At 37.8% G+C, this 25509-nt stretch overlaps 1 protein-coding gene across 10 annotated transcripts in view; it reads left to right on the top strand.

The window, feature by feature from the left end:
• The window catches only part of SATB2 (SATB homeobox 2), a 201344-nt gene that overhangs the window by 104666 nt on the left and 71169 nt on the right, over positions 1-25509 (top strand). For all 10 annotated transcript variants that reach the window (XM_067741096.1, XM_067741093.1, XM_067741094.1 and 7 more), the window contains one exon: positions 16354-16826. In XM_067741096.1, the coding sequence (XP_067597197.1) occupies positions 16354-16826 (473 nt within the window). The remainder of the gene's footprint in view (positions 1-16353; positions 16827-25509) is intronic.

Below are 25509 nucleotides of genomic sequence, written 5' to 3' on the forward strand. Positions count from 1 at the left end.
GTTGTCTTAATTTTGTTTGTTTATTTGAGCTTATTTTGCAAAATATTAAAAGACTGGGAGAAATGAGGATTTTAAAAACCAGTGTTACTTCCTCAAGCCTGGTTTATCCTAGTAATCAGTATTTTATCTGACCCTGTCTGATCTAGTCTTGCAAGATCAAACGTCCAGGCCAGCAAGCAGACAGTAAACAAAGCCTGTGAAGGGTTTCAGTAAACACAAAGATTAGATGTTGAATGAAAATTAAACTCCTTGAACTAGTTCTCTGTACTAAAGTGGTTAAGTGGGTTGTGATTAAAAGAAATAAGTAATTATGATCATTATAGCTGAAATGATATAATGTTACCACATTTAAAGCACCTCTTGTACCCAAAAATGATTGTGTCATTTACAAAGTGGTGCCTCGAAGTTGGATAGAGAAATCAGTGTCCCCTGACCTGGTTCCATAAGGCAGCCCTTGCTTAGCCATGGTGGTCAGGACAATGCCTTTAATCAACTGCTGGTACGTCTGCCTCTGCTGTTGTTTAGCTCTGATGAGGTAAAAGTAACTTAACTTCTTTTGTTTTTTAACATCTTTATTGGACTATAATTGCTTTACAATGGTGTGTTAGTTTCCGCTTTATAACAAAGTGAATCGGCTATACATATGTATATCCCCACATCGCCTCCCTCTTGCGTCTCCCTCCTACCAGTAACTTAACTTTTGTCTACCTAATTCTTCTGGGTCATGAAAGAAATTTGCTTTCCGTTTTGGATCTAAATTAAGGTGCTTGGCAAGGAAGTTTGTCTGCCCTCTGCCTATATTGCACCTTGTGTAAAGTAATGACAATATCAAATCCTTGAATTTTATATATGTATTAGATTAACTGAAACAGAAACATCACTTCTGCAAACAATCACTTTCCTTCTTACTGGTTTTCCAAAAATTGAAAGAGCCTTGTGCATTTACACTGGTAAACACTGATGTGCCTTCACTGATCACCTTACCCTTCCTAACCTTCCAGTTAGGAGCTTATTGGTAGTGTCACCAAGTGGAAGAATGGTACGTGGGGAATGCCTTGGACCCTAAGCTCAGATGTGGACTCATTTCTTGCTTGAATCTTAAGAAGCTTCTTGTAGCTGGACTGGTAGCTGCTTCTTTAGCCTGAATGTGTTTATTCATAAATGTTTAAAGAAGTAAAAACAATCATTTGTCAACAGTGTGGTTTGTAGATGGAAAGAAACAAACTTGCTATCTTCTCATATTTATAAGCCATTTAAAAAAGAATGGAAAGGGAAAAAGGATCTGCTTTTCTAACCCCTTCCTTTCTTCATCCATCCATCCATCCATCATCTATACTTACTATCTGAAAGAATTATAAGACACAATTCCTGGTTTCAAAAAGCCTACATTCTCTATGAAATAATTAACAATATAACATATTTTACTATCATTCAAAAATAAATTTGAGCATCTACTATATATACCTGGCAGGATTTTAAGTGGGGATCATTACCTAGTCCTTCCTTGCAAGAAAGTTACAGTCACAATTAGATAATTAATTTTAATAAAATGTTTAGTGAGTATCTCTACTATAGCCCATATTCAGTGCTAGAAGCAGTGAGAGACATTCAGAAACACTTAAGATATGGTTCCTACCTCTAGTTGTGTCACCCTCAACCTAGCAGGGGGTGGCCGTATAAGTATATCTGGCAAATATATAACAGTGGTATAAACTAGTATAGTGGTAACACAGAGAAGGGTCCATAAATTATACCTGCTGGGTGTCAGGGGATAATTCGAGAAGAAGTAGCACGTGAGTTATACCTTAAGTACAGATAGAGTTTTGCAGAGAGGACAAGGAGAAGGAAGAACATTTCAGGCAAATGCAAGTTCCTGAGTATAGATGCAGGGGTGCAGAAGAGCATGATATATTTTGGAAATTATGGGTGGTTGTCCAGTACGTCTAGAATGGCAGTGCATTTATCATGATGCTGTAATATAACATGCCCAGAATGGCTAAGATTTTTGATTGGTGAAAAGGAAAAGATAACAGCATGGCAGGGTGTGGGACTGATGGTGGCACCAAACATTGGTGAAAGAGCAGAAATGTTTGGGACCTGGCTGTGGGGAGTGTTCGTGTTATAGTGATGAAAAATAAAGTTGGGAAGGTAGTAAACACATCTTAGGGAACTCTGAAAGCCCAGTTGAGATAGACTGAGAATCATTGAAGGTTTTTCAGCAATGAAGCAATAATGAAAAGGGTGGTTTTTAAAAAAAAAAAACACCAAACACATCCTCTAGAAGCCATCTAAAACCATGTATGGATATGAATATGTTTATGGCAGGAGGGGAGGCAAATGGGAGGGAGAAGGGTGGTGTGCATACCCTGGAGGATGCAGACAAAATAGAATCTATTGCAGTAAGATGGTGAGGGAGGTAGAGCTTTGGCTCTGGTGGCAGGAATGAGAAAGAGAGAAGTGACCAATGCAATATGTGTGTGGGAAGAGAAAGGGAAATCAAAGTAGAGTCCAAGGTTTCGAGCTTAAGTGACTCTTGATGGTTTTGACAGAAATGGGATGATATAAGCTGAGAGGAAGTTGCTGATGCTTCAGTGAGAGTTGGTGAACTAGGTAGAAATATCCCCTGGGCTGTTCAAGGTGTGGAGCCACCTGACCAAAAGACAGGCCTAGAGAATAGATTCTGGAGCTAATTTTTTAGATGTAATAGTTAAAATGATACCAAAAGAGGATTCTCTGAAGGGGAGAGTGAGGACAGGAGGGGTTGGAAGCTTTGAGAGGTAAAAGGGCCATGGGTTAAGAAGACATGATTAGGAAGAAAGTGAGACTTCATGGAAGCCAAGGGAAGATGGGTTACCAGTGGAGAAATGTTATCAAGGGTGACAGGAGGAGGAGAAGGAGAAGAGGTGATTGGAGGCTCTTAACTTTGGCAAAAAAGGGGCCATAATGACATTGAAGGGAGCTATTTCCCTGTCGTGTGAGAACAAAGAGAAACTATATGCATCTGAGATGGAAGGTGGCAAGGAAATGAGGATAGCAGATACTGCGTGAATGAGGAAAGGATATAAGAGCAGCTAACTGCAGCATTAGGGTTAAGTGTACCCATACTTCCACCCCACCCCAATACTCAGGAGAAAGACGATGGAGCCACAGGAGGCCAAGGGCTCTGAAGGGGAAGAGGGGTGGTAAGCAACAGTTCACGAACTAGGAAGGGATGGGGCACAGAGGATGCTTTACCTTTGAAAGAAAGAGAAATAGCTTTGCTTCAGAACCTGGAGGAAAGGAAGGAAGATGGATAAGGAGACAAGTTTTTGGAGATGGAGTGAGTGGTAAGAGAATGAGGCAGCTCATGCCATGTGGTAGGGGTGGGGGCGGGCTGTTATGATTATCTAGCAGTGAAGGAGAGAATGGTTGGTATGGGGGCTTGGTGGCGAGCCCTGAAACAGGTTCTGGACCAACTATGTTTGGGAAACAATGAGAGAGAAGCAGGGAGTTGAACTGAGATGACCTAGTTAAGGGTTGTGGGCCAGGGCTCTTTAGTTCTTAGCATTTTCTTATAGTGGGCTTTAGATTTCTCATAGTTTCAGATTTCCTTTTGTCTTGCTGAGAAACAAAATTAAAAACTCAAAAACAAAGATCTGGTGGTGCTTGACGAAGAATCTACAGAGTTGTGAAATGAGAGCTTTTGTGTGTAGACCAGGAAATATCCAGCTTATTTAAAATCTGGTATGATTGTGGTGACATCCTCTTATTTTGAGGAAACCCATAGGTTAAAATCAGAGAATTCTCTTGGTCTCTTGATCGACTAAATAAAAATTATTACTTGTGTTTCCTCAGATGATTTACAGAGTTAAAAGCTGAAAAGCACTTATGTTTGCAAGGTGCTTGAAGCTCTTAAATATAAGTGCTATGTAAGATGCTAGGACTACCATGACAATTGTCTACGGTAGATAGTTGTTTAACGTGCTCTTTGTCTGACTGGTGATACGATTCTTACCCTATGTAAGAATTTGAGATTATCTGACCTTGGACTTCTGAACTCTCAAGGGGATGGACATAAATCTAGAATCATCTGGGGTACAAGCCAGGCTATGAGTTCTAACATTTGGCCTTTCAAGCTGTCACCTTCCAAGTTCCATGTTCTGTAGTAATTTTGATTCTTGAATAATCTCCCTACTAGACCAAAAATCCCTTGAAAGAACATCTGGGGGACTCATCCATTTTGTGCCATCCTCCAAGCCCTGTGAACATAGGACTTTGTATATTGTAGATGCTTAGTAAATATTAATAGAATTGAATTTAATATAGATGAATTTATTTGAACATATGCACTAGAACAGTTTTATTTTTGGACATATTATATTGTTACTAAATCTTATTTGCTATCGGACGTCTCAGTTGAGAGAAGAAAGAAAACCTTTGTCTTATTCCTGATCTTAGTGGAAATGGTTTCAGTTTTTCACCATTGAGAACGATGTTGGCTGTGGGTTTGTCATATATGGCCTTTATTATGTTGAGGTAAGTTCCCTCTACGCCTACTTTCTGGTGGAGCCCTCATCTCCCAAAGGTTAGAAGAGACTTATGTTAGGAGTGATAAGGACTTGCAGTAGGAAGTCAGTGGGTAAAAAGGAATATTCTGTGGGGACTTGTGTCAGGTTTGGAGGTTGGGGCAGAAGTGAAAGATGTCATAAATACATCAAGTCTGATGAAAGTTGTAACATGTTATAATCACATATACATGTTCATAATAAACTCAGAAGGTCTGGAAAAAATATATATTGAAAAAAAGAGAAAACCTTTGCTTGTTTAATTCATATTACAAATGTCCTTAGCAAATTAGTTATCGGTTAAAATCATTTTTTTTTCTGTTAATTATTGAGCTAAAGATTTAGCAATTGTTAATCAGTTCCACTGAAAGAGACAGTAACATCTTTGTTAAGTAAAAATTCGGGACCATTTATGTAGCCTAAGAAAAACATCCCTTTGAGGTGTTTCCAGCTGGTTTATTGAGTATTTTACTTAAAATAATGGCCCCAAACATTTAAGTCCTGTGAAATCAGAGAGAATGGCCAATGGAAAATAATGAATTATGGGTTGATTATTTCTTTGATTCACTTTTCCTTATTAGGTTGAATTAAAGAATTAATCCACATAGAATGCTGAATGATAATGTTAAGTTTCTGAAATGTCATTTTTTTCCTATCGTGTGAATTCACCTCTGAAATTATAGTTTTAAATTAAAGCAAAGAGTAAAAATCAAGATATTATTAGATAAGTAGCTTTAACCTATACAGAAAACTGTAGGAATATTTGAAATGATCAGTGTTATCAGAGTATTATGAAGCATTGTTTTTTGTGGTTTTTTTTTTTTGCGGTACGCGGGACTCTCACTGCTGTGGCCTTTTCCGTTGCGGAGCACAGGCTCCGGACGCGCAGGCTCAGCGGCCATGGCTCATGGGGCCCAGCCGCTCTACGGCACGTGGGATCTTCCCGGACCGGGGCACAAACCCGTGTCCCCTGCATCGGCAGGTGGACTCTCAACCACTGCGCCACCAGGGAAGCCCATGAAGCATTGTTTGAAACCAAAAGGGACGATAGCATTCAGACACAGTAAAGGTGGATAATGCTTACTTTTTCCATGGAACATAATCGGTCCTATGAACTTTTATTGTCAAAAAACAAAGGTGTTCAGCTACAAGTTGCTCTGTGGTAGATAATATATGTTTTTGTGGATCTTAATATGATGGGAAAAGGAAGTTGATAATAAGGGGAAAATATACCTAAGAAAACCAGTCATATGGTATTATCACAATGCCGGCTGGTACACTTCGCTTTTGGGGCTGGAAGCATTTTCCTTCCAAGTCTTGTTTTATTAGGAGTTAACAAGTTGGCTCTGAATATCTTGCTCTAGGCAGAGACTTTGCAAGCAAGTTCTCAACCCGGAGACAGATTCTCTTTAACAAATTTAGAGGAAAAAAAACCCTTTCGGTTTCATAGTCCTAAAAGACGTTTTTTTTCTTTGCCCTTCAGCCCTTTCAGACTCCTAATATTTTCTTTAATTATATATAGTGAACTCTTCTGGTTATAGTTTTGTTTTTAATTTCCAATAGTGTGGGATTTGTATCTGGTATATATGGAATATTGGCTTTAGCTCTTGAGATCATGTCTGTCTATGTTTGTGTTAACAGAAAAGCAGTTTTTATATAACAAATTGACTTTGTACCTACAGTTATTGACTAGGAGAGAATAAGTCAGGAGTATTTTCAGTGATTGGGCATGTTCAGTGTTGGCAGACAGGATGCTGTTCTGGTTTGTCAGGAAAATTAGTGTTATGTTTACATTCTAAAAAGAGTTTTAACTCAGTGAAAGACTTTGGGTGGACAGTAGGGCTTTTTAACGTTAATGTGTAGCCTAGTTCGGAGAGAGGAGTCTAAATAAATATCAGGTTGAATCATATGTAAATGCCATTTTCGTAGGTCAGAATTGTATGTCGCCAAGTTCATATAGTAGTTCAATCATATATGAATTTATTGTGATTGCCTGAGATCCTCAGGTTATTATCATGTTACATGAGTGTGCCTACCCCATTTTATTTTTTGTTGGTTACTTGTTTCAACCAAACACTTCATATTTACAGAGTTTATAAAGAGTACTTGCAAAAGCTCTCAGTTGCGTGATTCATGTCTTTCATCAGTCAGGTGGGACTCTGTGCTGATGACACTCATTTGGGGACAAAGCCTTTTGGCTGCAAGAAAAATAAAAGAATGGAAGGATTCATGAAAATAAATATAGTGAGTGTGAAACTGTATTACAGATGACTAGAATGAGCTGCTAAATAAACAACAAAATAGGGATTAAAAGGAGCTATGTTTTATCATCAAATAGAAATGCATTTTATATCATAGGCAGTTGTTACAGGCCCATCTATACTCAGTTAAATTGTCTGAAGCAGATCTATAGATGGAGTTCTTTCATGCTAGTATTATTCAGTACTGTATCTGTAGGGGCTGTCATCATTCTGGTACATAGTAGTTGATTAATAAATGTCTGTCATATGAATTAAAACAATAAACAAGCAAACGCGAATAATCCTATTTTAGTGATTAGCTCATTCAGTTGGGAACAATCGGTAATTTCCTCACTGTTTAGGACTGACCGGTTTCTGCAGTCTGTCACATCGGGAAGGTTTACAGGGCATAGAGTGGAGGCTTCAGGATGAGCCCTCACCATTCAGATAACTCACCCACTCATCATGTCACCTATGCATTTTCATGCCGCATGTGCACATGCACACACACATACAAACAGAAAGCAGGGCTTGTCTGGCGGAAAGTTGATGAGTCCTGACTTGAACCCTAAAATTAATAACAACCACATGTCCCAAGTTGGGCAGGTTAGCGTAAGCAGTGGAACAAAGACTTTAAAGGTCCTAAAGACATTGGTTTGATTTCTGCTACTTGCTTTAATAGGTTAGTGACATTGTTTTTTTCTGAGCTTCAACCTCTTCTTCAATAATGTGGGCATAATAATATCTATGTCATACAATTGTTATGTGAGAATTAAATGACAGTGATGTGTAAAGGGTTTAGCTCAGTGCCTTAGCTACTATGTAAGTGGTAGAAGGCTAGATGTTACCTGCAGTCACTTATAATAAAAACATTTTTCTCTAAAGGGAATACAACAAAAGTACTTGTGAAACATTTAGGCCCCGAGAACTTCACTTTGAGTTATGCAGAAAAAGAGAAAAAAACCCCACTAGTTTTCACTGGTCTTGTGATTTATTATGCTTATGAGGCTAGAGCCAGTAGTCCTAATCATTTTAATTTTTCCTAACTATTTGTCTACATTTGGACTGCTGTTTGTCCCTGAACAAGTTACCTGACTTCTCTGATATTAGACAGGATCATTATCCTTAAAATTGGGGCCCAATGTTGGGGTGTAGTGTCACGGGAGCAGGGAACTTGGGGTGGAGGTTTGGAAGTCCAAGGCAATGATATGCTCAAGAATATCTTTTCCCTATGCTCAAGGTTTGGGTGCCCATTCAGAATTGTCGATTTGATTGGCAGCTTCCCCACCAAGAGTGCCAAATGGCCAGCCTGTGTCTTACCTTGTAGAATCACTTTTTGAGGCTGAAGGAGTCACAGAGAAATGCACTATCCTTTTTTATTTGGCTTATATTCTTCTATCCAGGGTTTCCAGGATTTGTTCTGGGGAATACTGCAGTGTTAGCTTATTAAGGAATCCATTAGCACTCATTCTTGCTAATCTGTTTACATTTGTATAAGCATCTTAATGGTTTAAGGAAAAATCCATAGGCCAGAAATTCCAGAAATTTCTCAGTGCAAAGCCTTTTACCCAATTCATTTCTTTCCACTCATTATAACTATGGACAAAACCCCAGGGCTTATTTCTCAAAGGCAATTGTGTTAAGGTTTGCATTGAAGCACTAGGTTCATAGTTCTGGAAAAAATTATCAGTCTTTTAAGCAGTATTGATAGATAACCTTGCAAGAGCAATACTACAACTGCTGCTATTGCCACTGTAATCCACTATTATTCCTGTTGCATTGGGGAGTTTCACAAAGAGAGGTATCTTGGGAAAGTCTTGAATTTTTGCTGAAGAGTCAAAAAACAGAAGCAATTATTCTGAGAAAGGGAATTGTTTTGAAAATCCTAGCAGCAGTACTCTTTAAGATGCTATCAAGATGCTGGAAGGTTGCTTTAAAACCAGTTTACAGGTAATCTTTCTCATTTTACAGGTAATCCCAAGATCACCCAGCTAGTTAGAACTCAGGTTTAAAAATCCCAGTTTGCTCTTCTTTCCACCTATCCTATGCTGTCTTGCTTTGATTGACAGACATCTCTACATATCAGATGCTTTACCTTTTGCTCATAAATCCTCTTCAGAAAGTATACTTCGGGGCATAAAGTCATTGGAGTATATTTGGAGTATTGAAATTTTACTGGGTTTACTTTATATAGCATGTATAGCAAATATAGATGTAATAAAAATAATGAAATCTAACAGAGAAACACTAAACTGAAGAAGAAAAACTAGTGTGTGTGTGTGTGTGTGTATTTCTTTTAGTTAGGACCTTTTTGATACCTACTCATTCCCTGGAAAATAAAAGCAATCCATTAAACATTTGCTTTTTTAAAATACTGTTGTAATAAACTATAATGGAAAAGAATCAAAAAAATATAGATATATACATATATATGTATAACTGAATCACTTTGCTATACACATGAAACCAACACAATATTGTAAATCAACTATGCTTCAATTAAAAAAACTGTAGGACACTCTCCTTCTTTCTTTTGGTTAATGTAAATATAACACGTATACATTTGAAGCATGTTTTATTCCTTAAGTTTTCTTTCCATTTTTTATTTATAATAAATTTTGAAACTTAAAGCCATATTTATGTAGCATTCCTGTAAATTTAATTTCAAGAGTTGTGAGATTGTCATTTTATTTCCCATCTATGCTGCTGTCTCCTAATTTGAAGGTCAGGATATGAACTATTAAGCCTCATTTGGAGAAACTGAATCCAACATATTCCTGCATATGCCATGAAGCATGTGATTCTAAATTGACAACGAATTCTTCTAAACTGTAGGGATTTGTTTTAAAAAGTAACATGATGTAACATGGCATAGTTACTTAAACCAAAGGAAAGGTTGCAATTCTTTAGATGACCTTTGGGAAACAGCAGACATTGGTCAGAATGTCCTAATCAGGAAATTTTGAAATGTCAAGCCTAATCTGTTAATCATAATTATATAGATATTTTGTGAAATTTACAGTAGCCCTTTAATAAAGATCTTTCACGTAGACACTGATCATCTAAAATTTACTCTTACAATTCTAAGATAATAATATTTTCCCTATGGCAAAACTGAGATCCAGAGAATCTCCAATTTGCTCAAAGAGACCCCACAGCTAGTAAGAGTTAGAATGTAGATTTGAATGCAGTTTTCTAGTATCAGGTCCAGTCAATGCTGCTTCAGTATAACAAAAACTAAACTAATCATCAACAAAAACTAAAAATATATCATAGAGAAGAAAATTTAAAATGTTTAGATACATTTATAGGATAGTGAACGTTCAGTCAGATTGAATCCTTAATGTCATTAGGTTTTAGAGAAAAAAATGGAATATGACAGTTACAAATGTCTGGTATAATCTCAAAAGACAACAACAACATAAAAGCAAAGACCGTATAGAACAGCGATCCTCAAACTTTAGCATACATAAAAATCACCTGGCAGCTGTATTTTGTATAATCTCAAAAGACAATAAGTAAAAGCAAAAATGATAGAGACATTGATTCTCAAACTTTAGTGTACATAAGAATCATTGGAAATTTGGTATACATAAGAACTCTAAGAGATCCTGAATTTGTATTTCTAAGAGTTTTCCAGGCAATATGGATGTTGATGGTTCAAGGGACTATATTTTGAATATCTCTGACCTAGCGCAAAACTGAAATGTACAATTTACGTCCATCCATCTATGCCAGTATACACACACAGTCACAGACACAGACACACACAGGCAAGGTGAATGTAATAGTAATGGTAAACTGCATAGTGCCAGATACTGTTCTAAGTGTTGATATATATTCTCATTTAATCACACAGTAATCCTTCATGGTAGGCATAAGTTTTAACCCACATTAAATATGCAAGGAAACTAAGGCACAGGGAAGTTAAGTAACCTACCTGAGGTCACACATCTACCAAATGGTAGAGCTGAGATTTAAACCCTGGCAGTCTGGCTTAGAAATCTCTGCTTTTAACTATTATAACATACATCTTTCCCAACAGCTGAAAACATATTTACCCAAAATTGCCATAAAGAAATTATAATAAAAAATTAAGAGCCAAAGAGGAATATAAGACAAGATTTATATATAGACATATATTTTCTTGAGTATTTAGAATGTTCTTGCAACCACCTAAGATACATATGTATATATCAGGGATTTGTGATTATTAAAATAAGTACTTGACTTCAAAATGTACTTAAAATTGCATGAAATAAAATGAGACTTTTTAACCAAATATCTTTTCCTTGTAATGTGGATAAATCCCTGGGGAGGAGTGTCACTTTCTTGTCTATGAGCAACCTGCCATAGCCAGCGGTCTTGGACATTGAATAGCTAATGTTCATAGGGTGCTCTTGGTTAGAACATCAACTCTCTGAGCTTGGGAAGGCTTCAGGAGCCCATGGGATTCTAATACAGGGCTACAAAGGCCTCTCCTACTTTGGAGTTATATAGAACTCCAGAAGCTCAGAGGGTGGTTACATAATTGTTTCCTAGTCTGTGCAATTTTCACTCAATCCCAGAAAGCTCAAAGGAATTGGCAAGGTCCTACTGGAACTGTGAGTTTCTCAGAAACCTGAGCAGACTCCAGATCCTAGTTATGCACCGGCAAGGCCCCAGGACTGGGACCCTCCTCCAGAGGTTAAAATAGCTACAGAGAGCTGCTCAGCTACCCAAGGTAGAAATATTTCAGCCCCACTTGCCTCAACAGCCTCAAGCCACACTCTGTTTGGGGACTTGTACTTGAAGCTGGGGTAATCATTCCTTCCCAGGCACTTCCCACCTCACAGATTGCCCTTTAGGACTTTGCCAACCGTAGAATCAAATTCACTGTGAATTAAATTGCAGCTCTGATGTAAAGTCCTGGAAGCAGTTGTGTTTTTAATGTCTCTTTAATAAGTAAGCATTTTGGCTTTATTGAGAATATTTTCTGTTGTGAATGTGAACATTGTGCTCGTCATGAGAGGCAGTGCTGCCTTTTATCCTTCAGGTTTTTAAGGATTTCTGATCCATGGCTGAGTATTGCAGAGATAAGATGGGCCCTCAGAGCCAGGGAGTTACCTTTGGTCTTGGTTTAGTTTAAAGTAGACTTAACATAATGTTTTCTATCAGAATGAAAAAGCAAAACACAAAATCAGGCACTGCTGTTAGGTCTACATTTCAGTCATTGTGGTTACTTTCAACAAATTTAACAAGAAAGAAAGAAAAAGGGAGGAAGAGAGGGAAGGAGGGAGGGAGGGAGGGAAGGAAGGAAGGAAGGAAGGAAGGAAGGAAGGCAGGAAGGCCAGAAAGAAAAGGGAAAAGAAATACTGAAGACCCAGGCTCAGCTTTCAGACTGAGTCTGGTACATTGTTGATGCTCCTCTGACTTTTTGGTAAGCATTTGTATTTCATCTGCTGTGACATAAGAGGTTAAAATATTATTCTGATATTATCTGTATAAGAGTGGCGGCAGAAAAAAAAGAAAAAAGTTTTTCAGATTTGGCAAAATCTGTGCAAACCGTTCCTGAAACCATGAACCTTGGTCAGAAGAGATGCAGCCTGTGGGTGAGCATTTGATGTTTAGGCATTCTTAAAGTTGGGATGATTGGTTTGTTTGTTTGTTTTTTCTTTATTCTTGGAAGTAAAGAACTTGACTTTTATTGATAGAGCTGTCAGGGACTGGAGAACATTGACAAAGATTCTTTGCTTGACCAAACTTTAGACAGGCTCCTGAACCTTCTCCTAGGCCCATCTGTGCACTTCCTTGTAAAATCCAGTTTTACAAGAACCCTGCTAAGTCAGTTTAACCAGAAACCCCCAGCCTTGTACCTGATCACCCTGGATATCTCATTCTCATCAGGTTCCTCATCCTCCACCATCCCCCAGGTGATGTCTGATCACCCTAGCCTGTCTTTAGCAAAGAATCCTGTTAGGTTGGTTTAGCCAGAATCCCACTTACTCCTGATGTTTCCTTTTAGTAATTTTCCATCCCCTGACCTCCACCCTGCTCCTTGGCTATAAATTCCCACTTGCCCATGCTGTATTTGGAGTTGCGCCCAATCTCTCTCCCCACTGTAAAATCCCATTGCTGTGGTCCCTGTACCTATTGCGATGGTCCTGGATAAGGTCTGCCTTAACATCTTTAACAAGTGTTGTTGAATATTTTTTTCTTTAACAACATAGCGGGTGTCTTTAGTCTCGTAGACAAAATTTTGACACTGGTAGCCCATGGATGGGCAGGATCTAGTTTTCAGAAATGTTTTGTTTGGCTTTTATTGTGTTTTGAAAATAGAATTATTTGCCAATACCTAAATTTAGGAGCTATCATGTAAAAATCCAGATTTTTCATTTTTTTGAAAAAAAATCTGAAGAAGATGTGGCACATATATGCAATGGAATATTACTCAGCCATAAAAAGAAAGGAAATTGAGCTATTTGTAATGAGGTGGATAGACCTAGAGTCTGTCATACAGAGTGAAGTAAGTCAGAAAGAGAAAGACAAATACCGTATGCTAACACATATATATAGAATTTAAGAAAAAAAAATGTCATGAAGAGCCAAGGGGTAAGACAGGAATAAAAACACAGACCTACTAGAGAATGGACTTGAGGATATGGGGAGCGGGAAGGGTAAGCTGTGACAAAGTGAGAGAGTGGCATGGACATATATACACTACCAAACGTAAGGTAGATAGCTAGTGGGAAGCAGCCGCATAGCACAGGAATATCAGCTCAGTGCTTTGTGACAGCCTGGAGGGGTGGGATAGGGAGGGTGGGAGGGAGGGAGACGCAAGAGGGAAGAGATATGGGAACATATGTATATGTATAGCTGATTCACTTTGTTATAAAGCAGAAACTAACACACCATTGTAAAGCAATTATACTCCAATAAAGATGTAAAAAAAAAAAAGAAATGACAATATGAGAAAGACAACTGGCTGAATCAAGTTAGTGGCTGCTTTGTTTGGAGTGGGCAGGGTTTCTCTCTCTCCTCCTAGTATCTCTGCTGCTGGCTTCTCTGGCTGTTGTGCTCTACCTGCATGTGTAGACATTTGCATTTGCAATGCCTTCATTATGGCTTACTAATCAGTTAATACTTCATGGTGTTACCACATGTCTCTAAGGATGCTTCCATAGTTACTGTTCTTAACTATATGAGACTCTAATGCTCTGGGAACTCATAAGGAAAAGGAGAATTATTATGTGTAATCTTAAAGGACTGTGGACTGACGTTATTCTGATTCTTACGGCACCAATTTCATAGAGGTTTCATGGAGCTCTGACATTTGTTTTTTTATTAATGATGGGATTTAGATGTATCTTAAGAAAGTAACTCAAATGTAATTAAGTCATTGAAAGATGAAAATACTGACATTTTGGAAAATTGGCTTTTGATCAAAGAATGTATGCATTAAGAGGGTGTTTCTATGCTTTTTAAGTAGAAAAAGAAATGGATAAACCGTCTGCTTCTTAAGTACCCGAAAACATAATTTTTGCTACTTGAATTTGCCTTTATTTTGGCTGAATTAAAAAGCAAACAAACAAACAAAAGCAAATCAGATGTCTACCTGAGGGCAAATATTTCTGCCTATAAAGTATGACTTTACTCTGGAAGCAGTCCGTGGTCTCTTTACTTCTTTCAATAAGGAACTTACAATAGTAACTTCTGTTCTATGAAAACTGTGTTCGATTACCTTGTTTGAAGGCTCTTAACCATTTGCTTGGCTTGGTTTTCCAGATTGTATACCTTAAGGTTTAATTAATACAATGAATAAAAAACGTTTGCCTTTAGAGAATAAGATTAAAATAATTTGTTCACCTTGAACCTTATGAAGGAAAGTTGAATACAAACTATATGAATTACATTGAAAGGATTAGGTTGGAAATTGAACTCCTAAAGAAGTTTGAGGTAAACTTTTGACTTATTTAGGGGTTCATAGGAAAGTTAAGCAATCACTCAGTTTTTTTAAAAAGCAGGAAGAAATACTGTATATGTCTGAATATAAGGTGCTCCCAAGATGTGGATGTTTATCTATATTACCAATGAGAAGTTTTAAATATATAAAACCTTCAGAAATATAGATAAAATGATCAGATATCTATTTACATATGGTTAATGTATTAATTTACTTCCACATATGTACTTGAAAATCACATATTACATAAAATATTAATTTAGAAATATCACTTTCCTTGGCTTTATAGTTCATTGGTTGATTTTATTCAAATTTTTTGCATGTGGTTTGGTTCTAGTGACTTTGTCATCACTTTGAGTCATCTCAACTAGTTTTCCAGCACACATAATTTCCTAAATTTTTTGAGACTCAGCACTTTTTTGATCAAATATGATTCTGTCGCTGTAAACCATATACCAATTTACAAGCGCTATTTGCATATAAGGGGGGCAGTTATTTTAAAAATTTGTCTTATAGGTGAATACTTTTCTGCTCTCCAGCATGTAACCACTCCAAGTAGTGTCCTTTAACATTATATTAATACGCTTTTGCATTATCATATCAAACACTTTCAGCTGTAGGAAAAAATTACTAAATCTATGAGGAATTTTTACTTTAAAACACAGATTTTGTTAGATTACATCCATAAGCATTTAAAGCTAGTAAGGATAGAGGTTGTTTCAGCCTAATGTGTTTTCCCCAAACAAACCTTTGCTTTACATAATAATGTAATACAAAGTTTTAGGTAAGGATTTGACTCTGATGTGACTCTTTCCTGAGGCATATTCTTGAGGGAAGAAAACAATCTGCCTCATGTATGAACATATATGATACTTTCTTTTTTTCTCCCTTTCAAGGTTATTCCTTAAATCTTTACTAAAGTTCAACAAAACATAAAAGATAGATAACCTGGAGAAAGGGAGAATTTTATTTAATGGCAAATCAAGGCGATGTTATTAATTTTGTGAGACTTTTTTCTTATCCTAGTGCAGATCACAATCATTAAAATATCCATTTCTTAAAGAAATATTCCTATAAAAAAGATAGCAGGTGAGGAGATGAAAGGATATACTATGTGACAGACATTTTGTATAAATATTTCCATAGCTGTAAAATAGTATTTATGTGAGATTTTTATTGGGAGGTAGCAGTTACTTTGACAGGAGACGTTGTCCTTGTCATTTCCTGATAACCATGAACTACACCATTAACCACAAACTACAGAAGATGAAAACAGCTGGTGCTTTTGTCACAGAGGGAGATGATACAGCTTGGGAATATGAGAGGATTTAGAATTTGTAATGGTTAGTGGTTTCTGTCTTGCCTATTTAATAAAATGCCTAGTTTTAGGAATTAAAGAAAATTGAAGTGGCAAATATTTTTACTTTCATACCATAACCTATGGAAAAATCTATTATTGTAACATTTTCCAGGAAAGGATAACTCACTTTTACTCTGGGGCTTCCAGCTTTGTATGAAAAACGTCTACGTCATTAATATACCAAAAATATAATTTAATACTACGTGTATCAGAAACAAATTATGCCAATGTCGATAATGATGAATTATCATTTTTATCTTTTAACAGTGGAAAGAGTGGAACGAGAAAACCTTTCAGACTATTGTGTTCTGGGCCAGCGTCCAATGCATTTACCAAATATGAACCAGCTGGCATCCCTGGGGAAAACCAGCGAACAGTCTCCACATAGCCAAATCCACCACAGTACTCCAATCCGAAACCAAGTGCCCGCGTTACAGCCCATCATGAGCCCTGGTCTTCTTTCTCCCCAGCTCAGTCCACAACTTGTCAGGCAACAAATCGCCATGGCCCATCTGATAAACCAACAGATTGCCGTTAGCCGTCTCCTGGCTCACCAGCATCCTCAAGCCATCAACCAGCAGTTTCTGAACCATCCACCCATTCCCAGAGCAGTTAAGCCGGAGCCAACCAACTCTTCTGTGGAAGTATCTCCAGATATCTACCAGCAAGTCAGAGATGAGCTGAAGAGGGCCAGTGTGTCCCAAGCTGTCTTTGCAAGAGTGGCATTCAATCGCACACAGGTACCGTTAGCAATGAACGTCATAATTGGTGATTCAGAATAATACTAAGGACAGATTGTGGCAAGTATTAGTTCTTTCTTATCTCTTTAAAATTTTTTTTATGGATCTCAGAGCACGTAGAATTAGATTAATTAATAATCCTTAGTTCATGAAATACTATCACCATTGATCCATACTTGGCCATATTAATTAATCAATTTCAGTAATGTAACGAATGTCTGTGAACCCACCACCCAACTCAGGACCTGAAATGTTACCAATGACCTGGGTCTCTTTGTGTGTTCCTCCTCTCCTCCCTTTTTTTCATTTGCTTTTCCCCAGACGTAACCCTGATCTTGAATTTTGTGCTTATCATTCCTTGTTTTTTAAAAAAACTAGTTCTAGAACTGTTCATGCCCAAACAATCTATTATTTACCTTGTCTTTGAACTTTATAGAAAGAATATCACTATATGTCATCATTTCTATAATTTTTTAATAAACCCTTCAAAATGTACAAGTTAGATTTAAGATATTGATGAAGTAAAAATGGATAGATTACTCATATTTTTAATGTTTTGAGGGAATTATATGCCAAAATAATATTAAATGATAAGACAGTAAACAGTTTATTTATTTATATCTTATTTTATAGAGGGCTGCTTATAATTAAGTTCGTTCCCACCAGTGCTAAACGTGAGTGTGCATCAGAATCACACTGTTTTAAGGCAGTTAAAACACAGATTGCTGGGCCTCTTCCCAGAGTTTCTGATTCACCAGGTCTAGGGTGGGACCCAGAAGTTTGCATGTCTAACACGGTCCCAGGTGATGCTGATACTGCTGGTCTGGGTCCCACTTTGAGAACTAGTAATCTAGCTCTTATACTGTTGTCCCTCTGGTATCTGCACGGGATTGGTTCCAGGAACCCCCCACGAATACCAAACTCCACAGGTGCTCAAGTCCCTTATATAAAATGGTGCAGTACAGTTGGTCCTTCGTATCTGTGGGTTTCACATCCGCAGATACAGAGGACCAACTGTATGAGTAACAGAAAAGGAAAAGTGCCTAATCTTAAGGAGCTAACCAACCTGGTAGTGAAAAAAAAAAAATGTACCCAGATAATTCGAGTAATATGTGAAGTAAGGTGAATAATGCAGGATAATGTGCGCAGCGATTACAGGGGCTGTTCATGAGGAGTCATTAACTGTCAGTAGAGCGAGTGTGGTAAGTCTTCAGGAGGATGGTCGGTTTAAGTTAGCCACCCTACTAAATGCAAGGCAGGAAGCCAAGCTCTGTGCAGATGCAAAGGTGAAAAAGACCATGGGTGAGCACATATGTGAACAACTGATTTGAGTATGAGGTTGCTGGGCAGTTAGACCTTGAAGGGTAAATAAAATTTAACAGGAAAACACGGAGAAGAAGGGTATTTTAGGCTAAAAAAAAAAAATGCACAAGAAAAGTGTTGATTCAGCAAAAGGCGGGATTAGTTGGTAGTTGATAGCAAAGCTAGATAATAAAACTAAAGGTGGAGGGAACAGATCTGAAAAGGTCTTGGGGCCATGCTAAGAACTTTGAACTCTATTTAATAAGCACTGGAAACACTGAAGGTTTTATGTAGGAATATGCTATAATCCAGTGATCAGAATTGGATCTTAGGAAGACTTTCTTCCCCTTAGTGATCGCAAGAGGGTTAGGGATATCATTTAGGAAGCCGCCTTAAGCGCCCAGCTGAAATGTGTAGAAGTTTTGAACAAGACTGACGGCGATGGAGTAGACGGTACAGTCAAAAAGCACTGTGAGAGTAAAGTTGACAGTGCAACTGCCTGGAGTGCAGGTAACGCCAAGGTTTGAGCCTGGTGACTAAGAATATAGTGAAATTATTTAGAGAATCAAGGAGGGCATCGAAAGAGATGGTTGGAGTAAGGTTAAAGTGATTATTTTGGATTGGGCTATTTTGACTTTGAAGTGCTAGCAGACTTCTTAAGTGAAGATGTGCAGCAGTCATTGAAAATAACAGTTTAGTGCTAAGAAGAGTTGTCAGGGTTAGAGAAAGTTTATTCACAGAAGTTTATTCACAGAGCCTGGGATTTAAAGAGACAGGGGAAGGAGGGGAGAGGCCACCGGCACTACTAACACTAGAAAAAGAGACAGAGAAATGCCCAGAGAGGTGGGGGCAGGTGGAGGTGGAAGAAAAGGGAGATGCTGATAAAAGTATAGAGGACCTGGGTAAAGAGTTTCCAGAAGGAGACTTGTCTGTGTCTGGAAAACTAAGTCTGGGAAGGGGAAGCTTGAAACGGTGCCATGAGATTTGGCGATTGGTTGGGAGAGATCTTCGGCAAACTTTAGAATATAATTTCATTTGAGTGGTGAAGGCAGGAGAGAGAATTTAGGAGTTCAGGATGGATTAACTCTTGAGGATACAGAAGCAGTGGCTGCAAATTACTCTTTCCAAAATTTGGTGTTGAAAGGGAGACCAGAAATGGGTTGACAGTTTGGATGTGAGAGGGAGTCAATTTGAGATAGAAGAATTTGTGAGGTAGTTTGGGGCCTCAGCTGAAGTCAAACAGCATGAACTAGTGATGGAACCAACCACTGTGGTTTGGTAACAGTCTTCAGCCACGCTGGAACTGCAGGAGTCGGAGCAGGGGAGAAACGCAGTGGGATTGTTTGAGGTTTGGTGCTGACAGCTTAGGTATGGCAGGAGACCAAGAGGGGTGAAATCTCTAGCTCCCTTGACACCTAGCTAACTTATACATTCTGTTATTCACAGAGTCAATACATCATTTGAAAATGAGTCCGGAGGTTCACAGAGGGCTGCACATGTTCCAAACATCACTCTACCACTATTCTCTTGTGACTCAAAGTACTAGGGCTGCATTTGTGTGTCCACAGTTATCTGAACTGGGGTTATGAAGAACTCTGATCCTTTGGGGCAAGTCTGTTGCATACTATTATAAAACACAAAGTAGAAGGATGCGTCTTTTAGTCTGTATCTTGCAGTTCTGTGAGTGTGTGTGTATGTGTGTGTTCTTTCATCTATCATTCATGTGCATGAATAGGCATTTCAAGGCTAGCCAACATTTTATTGCTGGTTATTTATACCGCTCCTTTGGATAAGGATAAAATTGAGAGCATGGTCGTATTGCTTTGGATTTTAGAATCAAATACAGTATACATTTCATCCAAATAGCATGAAGCATGAGAGAAGAAGGCTCACGATGAGGCTAGACAAAAGGTGGGCTGTGTTGGTGTGAGGAAATGCTGTGCCAAGGCCCTAGACTCCTGGAGGTCTGTCTTCTCCTGCCCAACTCTTCTTGCCTATTTTTGGGGATTAATGATTTTTCTTCGGCATTGCTATCTTTCAAGTGCCAAGTTATAAAAGGTCTAATTGAAGCATGGAACGCATTTTATTATTTTCCTCCTGCCATTAAATTTGTAAGATGGCTACACCCAGAAAGAAACATTCACATTCAATCAACGTGAGCTTGAGTTCATGGGCAAGTCTTGAGGATATCAAATGGAAACTGCATAGGAATGTATGAGTATTTCCTTTTAAATTTCTGCTTTTAATTTGGGAAAGCTTTTCATCCCTCTGGGATCATAACCTGTTGTGTATAAAGCCCAGCCTAATCAAGGTAGATGGTATTGACAGAATGACATAGTTTGAACTTAAGCTGGAGGTCAACAGACAGATTGTTTCTGCTGTATATACTGTAGTCACTAACAGCAAGGTTGGACAGCTGGGTTTCACCAGCAGCATTGTTAAATGGAAAATGTGGTGTACTATGCCCCACGAAACCAACTGTGGATTTTCCAAATGGTAGGCTTTTTTTTTTTTTTATCACATGAGTGGTAAAATGATTTGTCAGCTATAATAAACAAATAGAATTAACTTTATAGATAATAACATAACTTGTTAATCTTTGGATAGAAAAGAATCTCAACATTTTTTTCTTAAAGCAAACAAAATCAGATTTTAGATGGACACCTAAGGCCAATATTAGTCTTGTAACAACTCAGTTGTTTTACTGATATGTAGCATATCCTCAGTTTACTGAATATTTTTCAGAAATAGTTCGTGATAACTATTATTCATTTATTATCAAACTCAATAAAAAGCAATTTGATTTGTCACCCTATAGTTTGTGCTCCTGGATTTGTTTTTGATGATTAGACCAAGAACAAATCTAGCAATTAGTTCCTCTGTGTGTGTGTGTGTGTGTGTGTGTGTGCGTGCGTGTGTGTAGAACAAAAATCACATGCACGATATTCATAAATGAATCTAGAATTGTAAAAAAAAAAAGTCTAGTTTTTCATGTTTAAGACTTCCAGATGAAAAGCTCAAATTCATAATAAATAGCATTTGAAAATAACAGTTCTTCAAAGAAAAACTATTAATTACTTTGTGTGTCTGATCCGTTGCCACTATATCATTTGGTGTTGTAAAGTAACATAATTAAGGGAATGGAGCTATATTTCCAAGAACTTGCTTTTTAATACATTTTAATCTTAATCCGTGTGTCTTTTAAAAACATAAAATATATTTGTTTGATAAAATGATCCCCTACCCATACTTCATGGCAAGGTCATGACTTCTGCCAGAGTCAGAGATAGACAACCTTTTGCCAATCTGATTTTATTATTTATTATTATTTTTTACATTTCTATATTGGTTTCTTAATACTGTCGAAACTAAGAATGTAAATTAAGTCACATGTTCTGGGCAAGGGAAACAGCACGTTTGAGATCATGTAATGCCAAGATGTTGAATCTTCAGCTTGGGCATGAGACTAATGTAATTCTAGATGCAGGGAGTAGCAGAGCATCACATCCTATCTGAGCCATCAGCATGGTAGAAGCCTATTTTTTCCTTATGACCTTATATAAAATATACTCGGAGCACCATCGCTTACTTCTTTGCTAGACTTTTGAAAGAAAATGTTAGCCCTACTTTTCATGTCTCTAAAGACTTTCATGACAAATGGGACCCTATGAGAAGAGTAAGATAAATGTGATGTTTTCTGACCTGATCATTAATATTCAGGCAATCCTATGACACATTTCTAAGCATTTCTGTTACCTGTGGTCACAAAGTAATGTGATACACCAGAGGAGGCTGAGGCAGATAACAAGCCAGCCCTTTTTTCCATGCTTCACGCCTCCCCCAGCACCCCCCCCACTGTCCCACCCCATGATTTACTTCTTTTTTACAAATTTAATTTAGTTTTTTATACAGCAGGTTCTTATTAGTTATCTATTTTATACATATTAGTGTATACATGTCAATCTCAATCTCCCAATTCATCCCCCCCCACCGAACAGCTTTCCCCCCTCGGTGTCCATACGTTTGTTCTCTACATCTGCGTCTCTATTTCTGCCTTGCAAACCGGATCATTTGTACCATTTTTCTAGATTCCACATATATACGTTAATATACGATACTTGTTTTTCTCTTTCTACTTCACTCTGTATGACAGTCTCTAGGTCCATCCTAGAGACTCTACAAATGACCCCATTTTGTTCCTTTTTATGACTGAGTAATATTCCATTGTATATATGTGCCACATCTTCTTTATCCATTCATTTGTTGATGGACACTTAGGTTGCTTCCATGTCCTGGCTATTGTAAATAGAGCTGCAATGAACATTTTGGTACATGACTCTTTTTGAATTATGGTTTTCTCAGGGTATATGCCCAGTAGTGGGATTGCTGGGTCGTATGGTAGTTCTATTTGTAGTTTTTTAAGGAACCTCCATAGTGGCTGTATCAATTTACATTCCCACCAACATTGCAAGAGGGTTCCCTTTTCTCCACATCCTCTCCAGCATTTATTTGTAGAGTTTTTGATGATGGCCATTCTGACCGATGTGAGATGATATCTCATTGTAGTTTTGATTTGCATTTCTCTAATGATTAATGATGTTGAGCATCCTTTCATGTGTTTGTTGGCAATCTGTATATCTTCTTTAGAGAAATGTCTATTTAGGTCTTCTGCCCATTTATGGATTGGGTTGTTTGTTTTTCTGATACTGAACTGCATGAGTTGCTTGTATGTTTTGGAGATTAATCCTTTGTCAGTTGCTTCATTTGCAAATATTTTCTCCCATTCTGAGGGTTGTCTTTTCGTCTTGTTTATGGTTTCCTTTGCTGTGCAAAAGCTTTGAAGTCTCATTAGGTTCCATTTGTTTATTTTTGTTTTTATTTCCATTTCTTTAGGAGGTGGGTCAAAAAGGATCTTGCTGTGATTTACATCATAGAGTGTTCTGCCTATGTTTTCCTCTAAGAGTTTGATGATGTCTGGCCTTACATTTAGATCTTTAATCCACTGTGAGTTTATGTTTGTGTATGGTGTTAGGGAGTGTTCTAATTTCATTCTTTTACATGTAGCTGTCCACTTTTCCCAGCACCACTTATTGAAGAGGGTGTCTTTTCTCCACTGTATATTCTTGCCTCCTTCATCAAAGATAAGGTGACCATATGTGTGTGGGTTTATCTCTGGGCTTTCTATCCTGTTCTATTGATCTATATTTCTGTTTTTGTGCCAGTACCATACTGTCTTGATTACTGTAGCTTTGTAGTATAGTCTGAAGTGAGGGAGCCTGATTCCTCCAGCTCCGTTTTTCTTTCTCAAGATTGCTTTGGTTATTTGGGGTCTTCTGTGTTTCCATACAAATTGTGAAATTTTTTGTTCTAGTTCTGTGAAAAATGCCAGTGGTAGTTTGATAGGGATTGCATTGAATCTGTAGATTGCTTTGTGTAGTAGAGTCATTTTCACAATGTTGATTCGTCCAATCCAAGAACATGGTGTGTCTCTCCATCTATTTGTATCATCTTTAATTCTTTTCATCAATGTCTTATAATTTTCTGCATACAGATCTTTTGTATCCTTAGGTAGGTTTATTCCTAGAGATTTTATTCTTTTTGTTGCAATGGTAAGTGGGAGTGTTTTCTTAATTTCACTTTCAGATTTTTCATCATTACTGTATAGGAACGCAAGAGATTTCTGTGCATTAATTTTGTATCCTGCTACTTTACGAAATTCATTGATTAGCTCTAGTAGTTTTCTGGTAGCATCTTTTGGATTCTCTATGTATAGTATCATGTCATCTGCAAACAGTGACAGCTTTACTTCTTCTTTTCCGATTTGGATTCCTTTTATTTCTTTTTCTTCTCTGATTGCTGTACCATATCTTCTTTATCCATTTGTCTGTCCATGGGCATTTAGGTTGCTTCCATGACCTGGCTATTGTAAATAGTGCTGCAATGAACATTGGGGTGCATTTGTCTTTTTTTTTTTCAGAATAAACTGGATTTAATCAATTTTATCAGGTTCTTTCATGAATCTCAGATATTCTTGTATCCTGTATTATTATTTTTTCTTTCAATTTCCATATATATATATTTAATATCTTTATTGGAGTATGGTTTCTTTACAATGGTGTGTTAGTTTCAGCTGTATAACAGAGTGAATCCACTATACATGTACATATGTTGCCATATCTCCTCCCTCTTGCGTCTCCCTCCCACCCTCCCTCTCCCACCCCTCTAGGTGGTCACAAAGCACCGAGCTGATCTCCCTGTGCTATGCGGCTGCTTCCCACTAGCTATCTGTTTTACATTTGGTAGAGTATATATGTCCATGCCACTCTCTCACTTCGTCCCAGCTTACCCTTCCCCCTTCCCGTGTCCTCAAGACCATTCTCTACGTCTGTGTCTTTATTCCTGTCCTGCCCCTAGGTTCTTCAGAGAGCTGGAAATGCTTAACCAATGTCTGATAGGTGCAGGAGGGTGAAAACCCAGCTCCTTGCCTCCATCGTAGGGACAGCACTGAAGTGTGACTTCCCCTCCAGAGCTCTCTGCAGGATCAGGCTGAGGCTGGGACTTTGTTTGGATCTCCTCCCTTCTCTGACCTGCTTCTCCCACTCCTTCACCAGTTTCCCTCAGAAGCACTTCCTGAATAAATCACTTGCACAGAAATCTTTATCTCAGGATGTGCTTTTTATCCCAGATTATAGATCAGGGTCATTGCTAGTCTAATTGGCCTTTGGATATGCCATGGGATAGTAGTTTGAATAAAAGTTATCTTCAATTTTATACCTACTACCTTCACAAATCTAAGGCAAGATGTTATTATGGGAATAGTGTAGAGGTTTTTATTGTACTACTTTGTTTTGAAAATATTATCAGTATTCATAAATCATGAGCAAGATGTTGTTAAGGAAATAATATAGAATTGTATAGAATTTTTTACTGTACTACTTTCTCTTGAAAATATTATCACTATTGTTATTTTAAACTGAGTCCCCTGAATTCAGTGGGATAATATTGATATTAGCCAGATTTACTTGTGGATATTGAATGTGGGGGGGGTTTGGTTAGAAGAATGGGGGAGAGAGAGAGAAGGAATAAGACAGAAACAGACATTGGCTATGAGGCCCTATGAGATCTTTCAAACTTGACTTAAAGCCATCCTTACTGAGTCTCAAAGATGAATTATGTGATTTATGTGAGTTTCAGAGTAGCTTTGCTTCTCAGCCCTGCCGAATCGCCAGTGCTCTGTCACTGATGCAAATGGGTCTGTTAGGCTGATAATTTCAAGAAGTAATAGGACCAGTGCTCTGTCAGGTTTTATTTTTTTGCACATTCATTTTTCCTTCTATCCCAGATTTATTTTAGTGTTGGCACACTTTCACTTATCAGTCCT

This window comes from Pseudorca crassidens, chromosome 6, assembly GCF_039906515.1.
Source record: "Pseudorca crassidens isolate mPseCra1 chromosome 6, mPseCra1.hap1, whole genome shotgun sequence".
NCBI classification, from domain to species: domain Eukaryota; kingdom Metazoa; phylum Chordata; class Mammalia; order Artiodactyla; family Delphinidae; genus Pseudorca; species Pseudorca crassidens.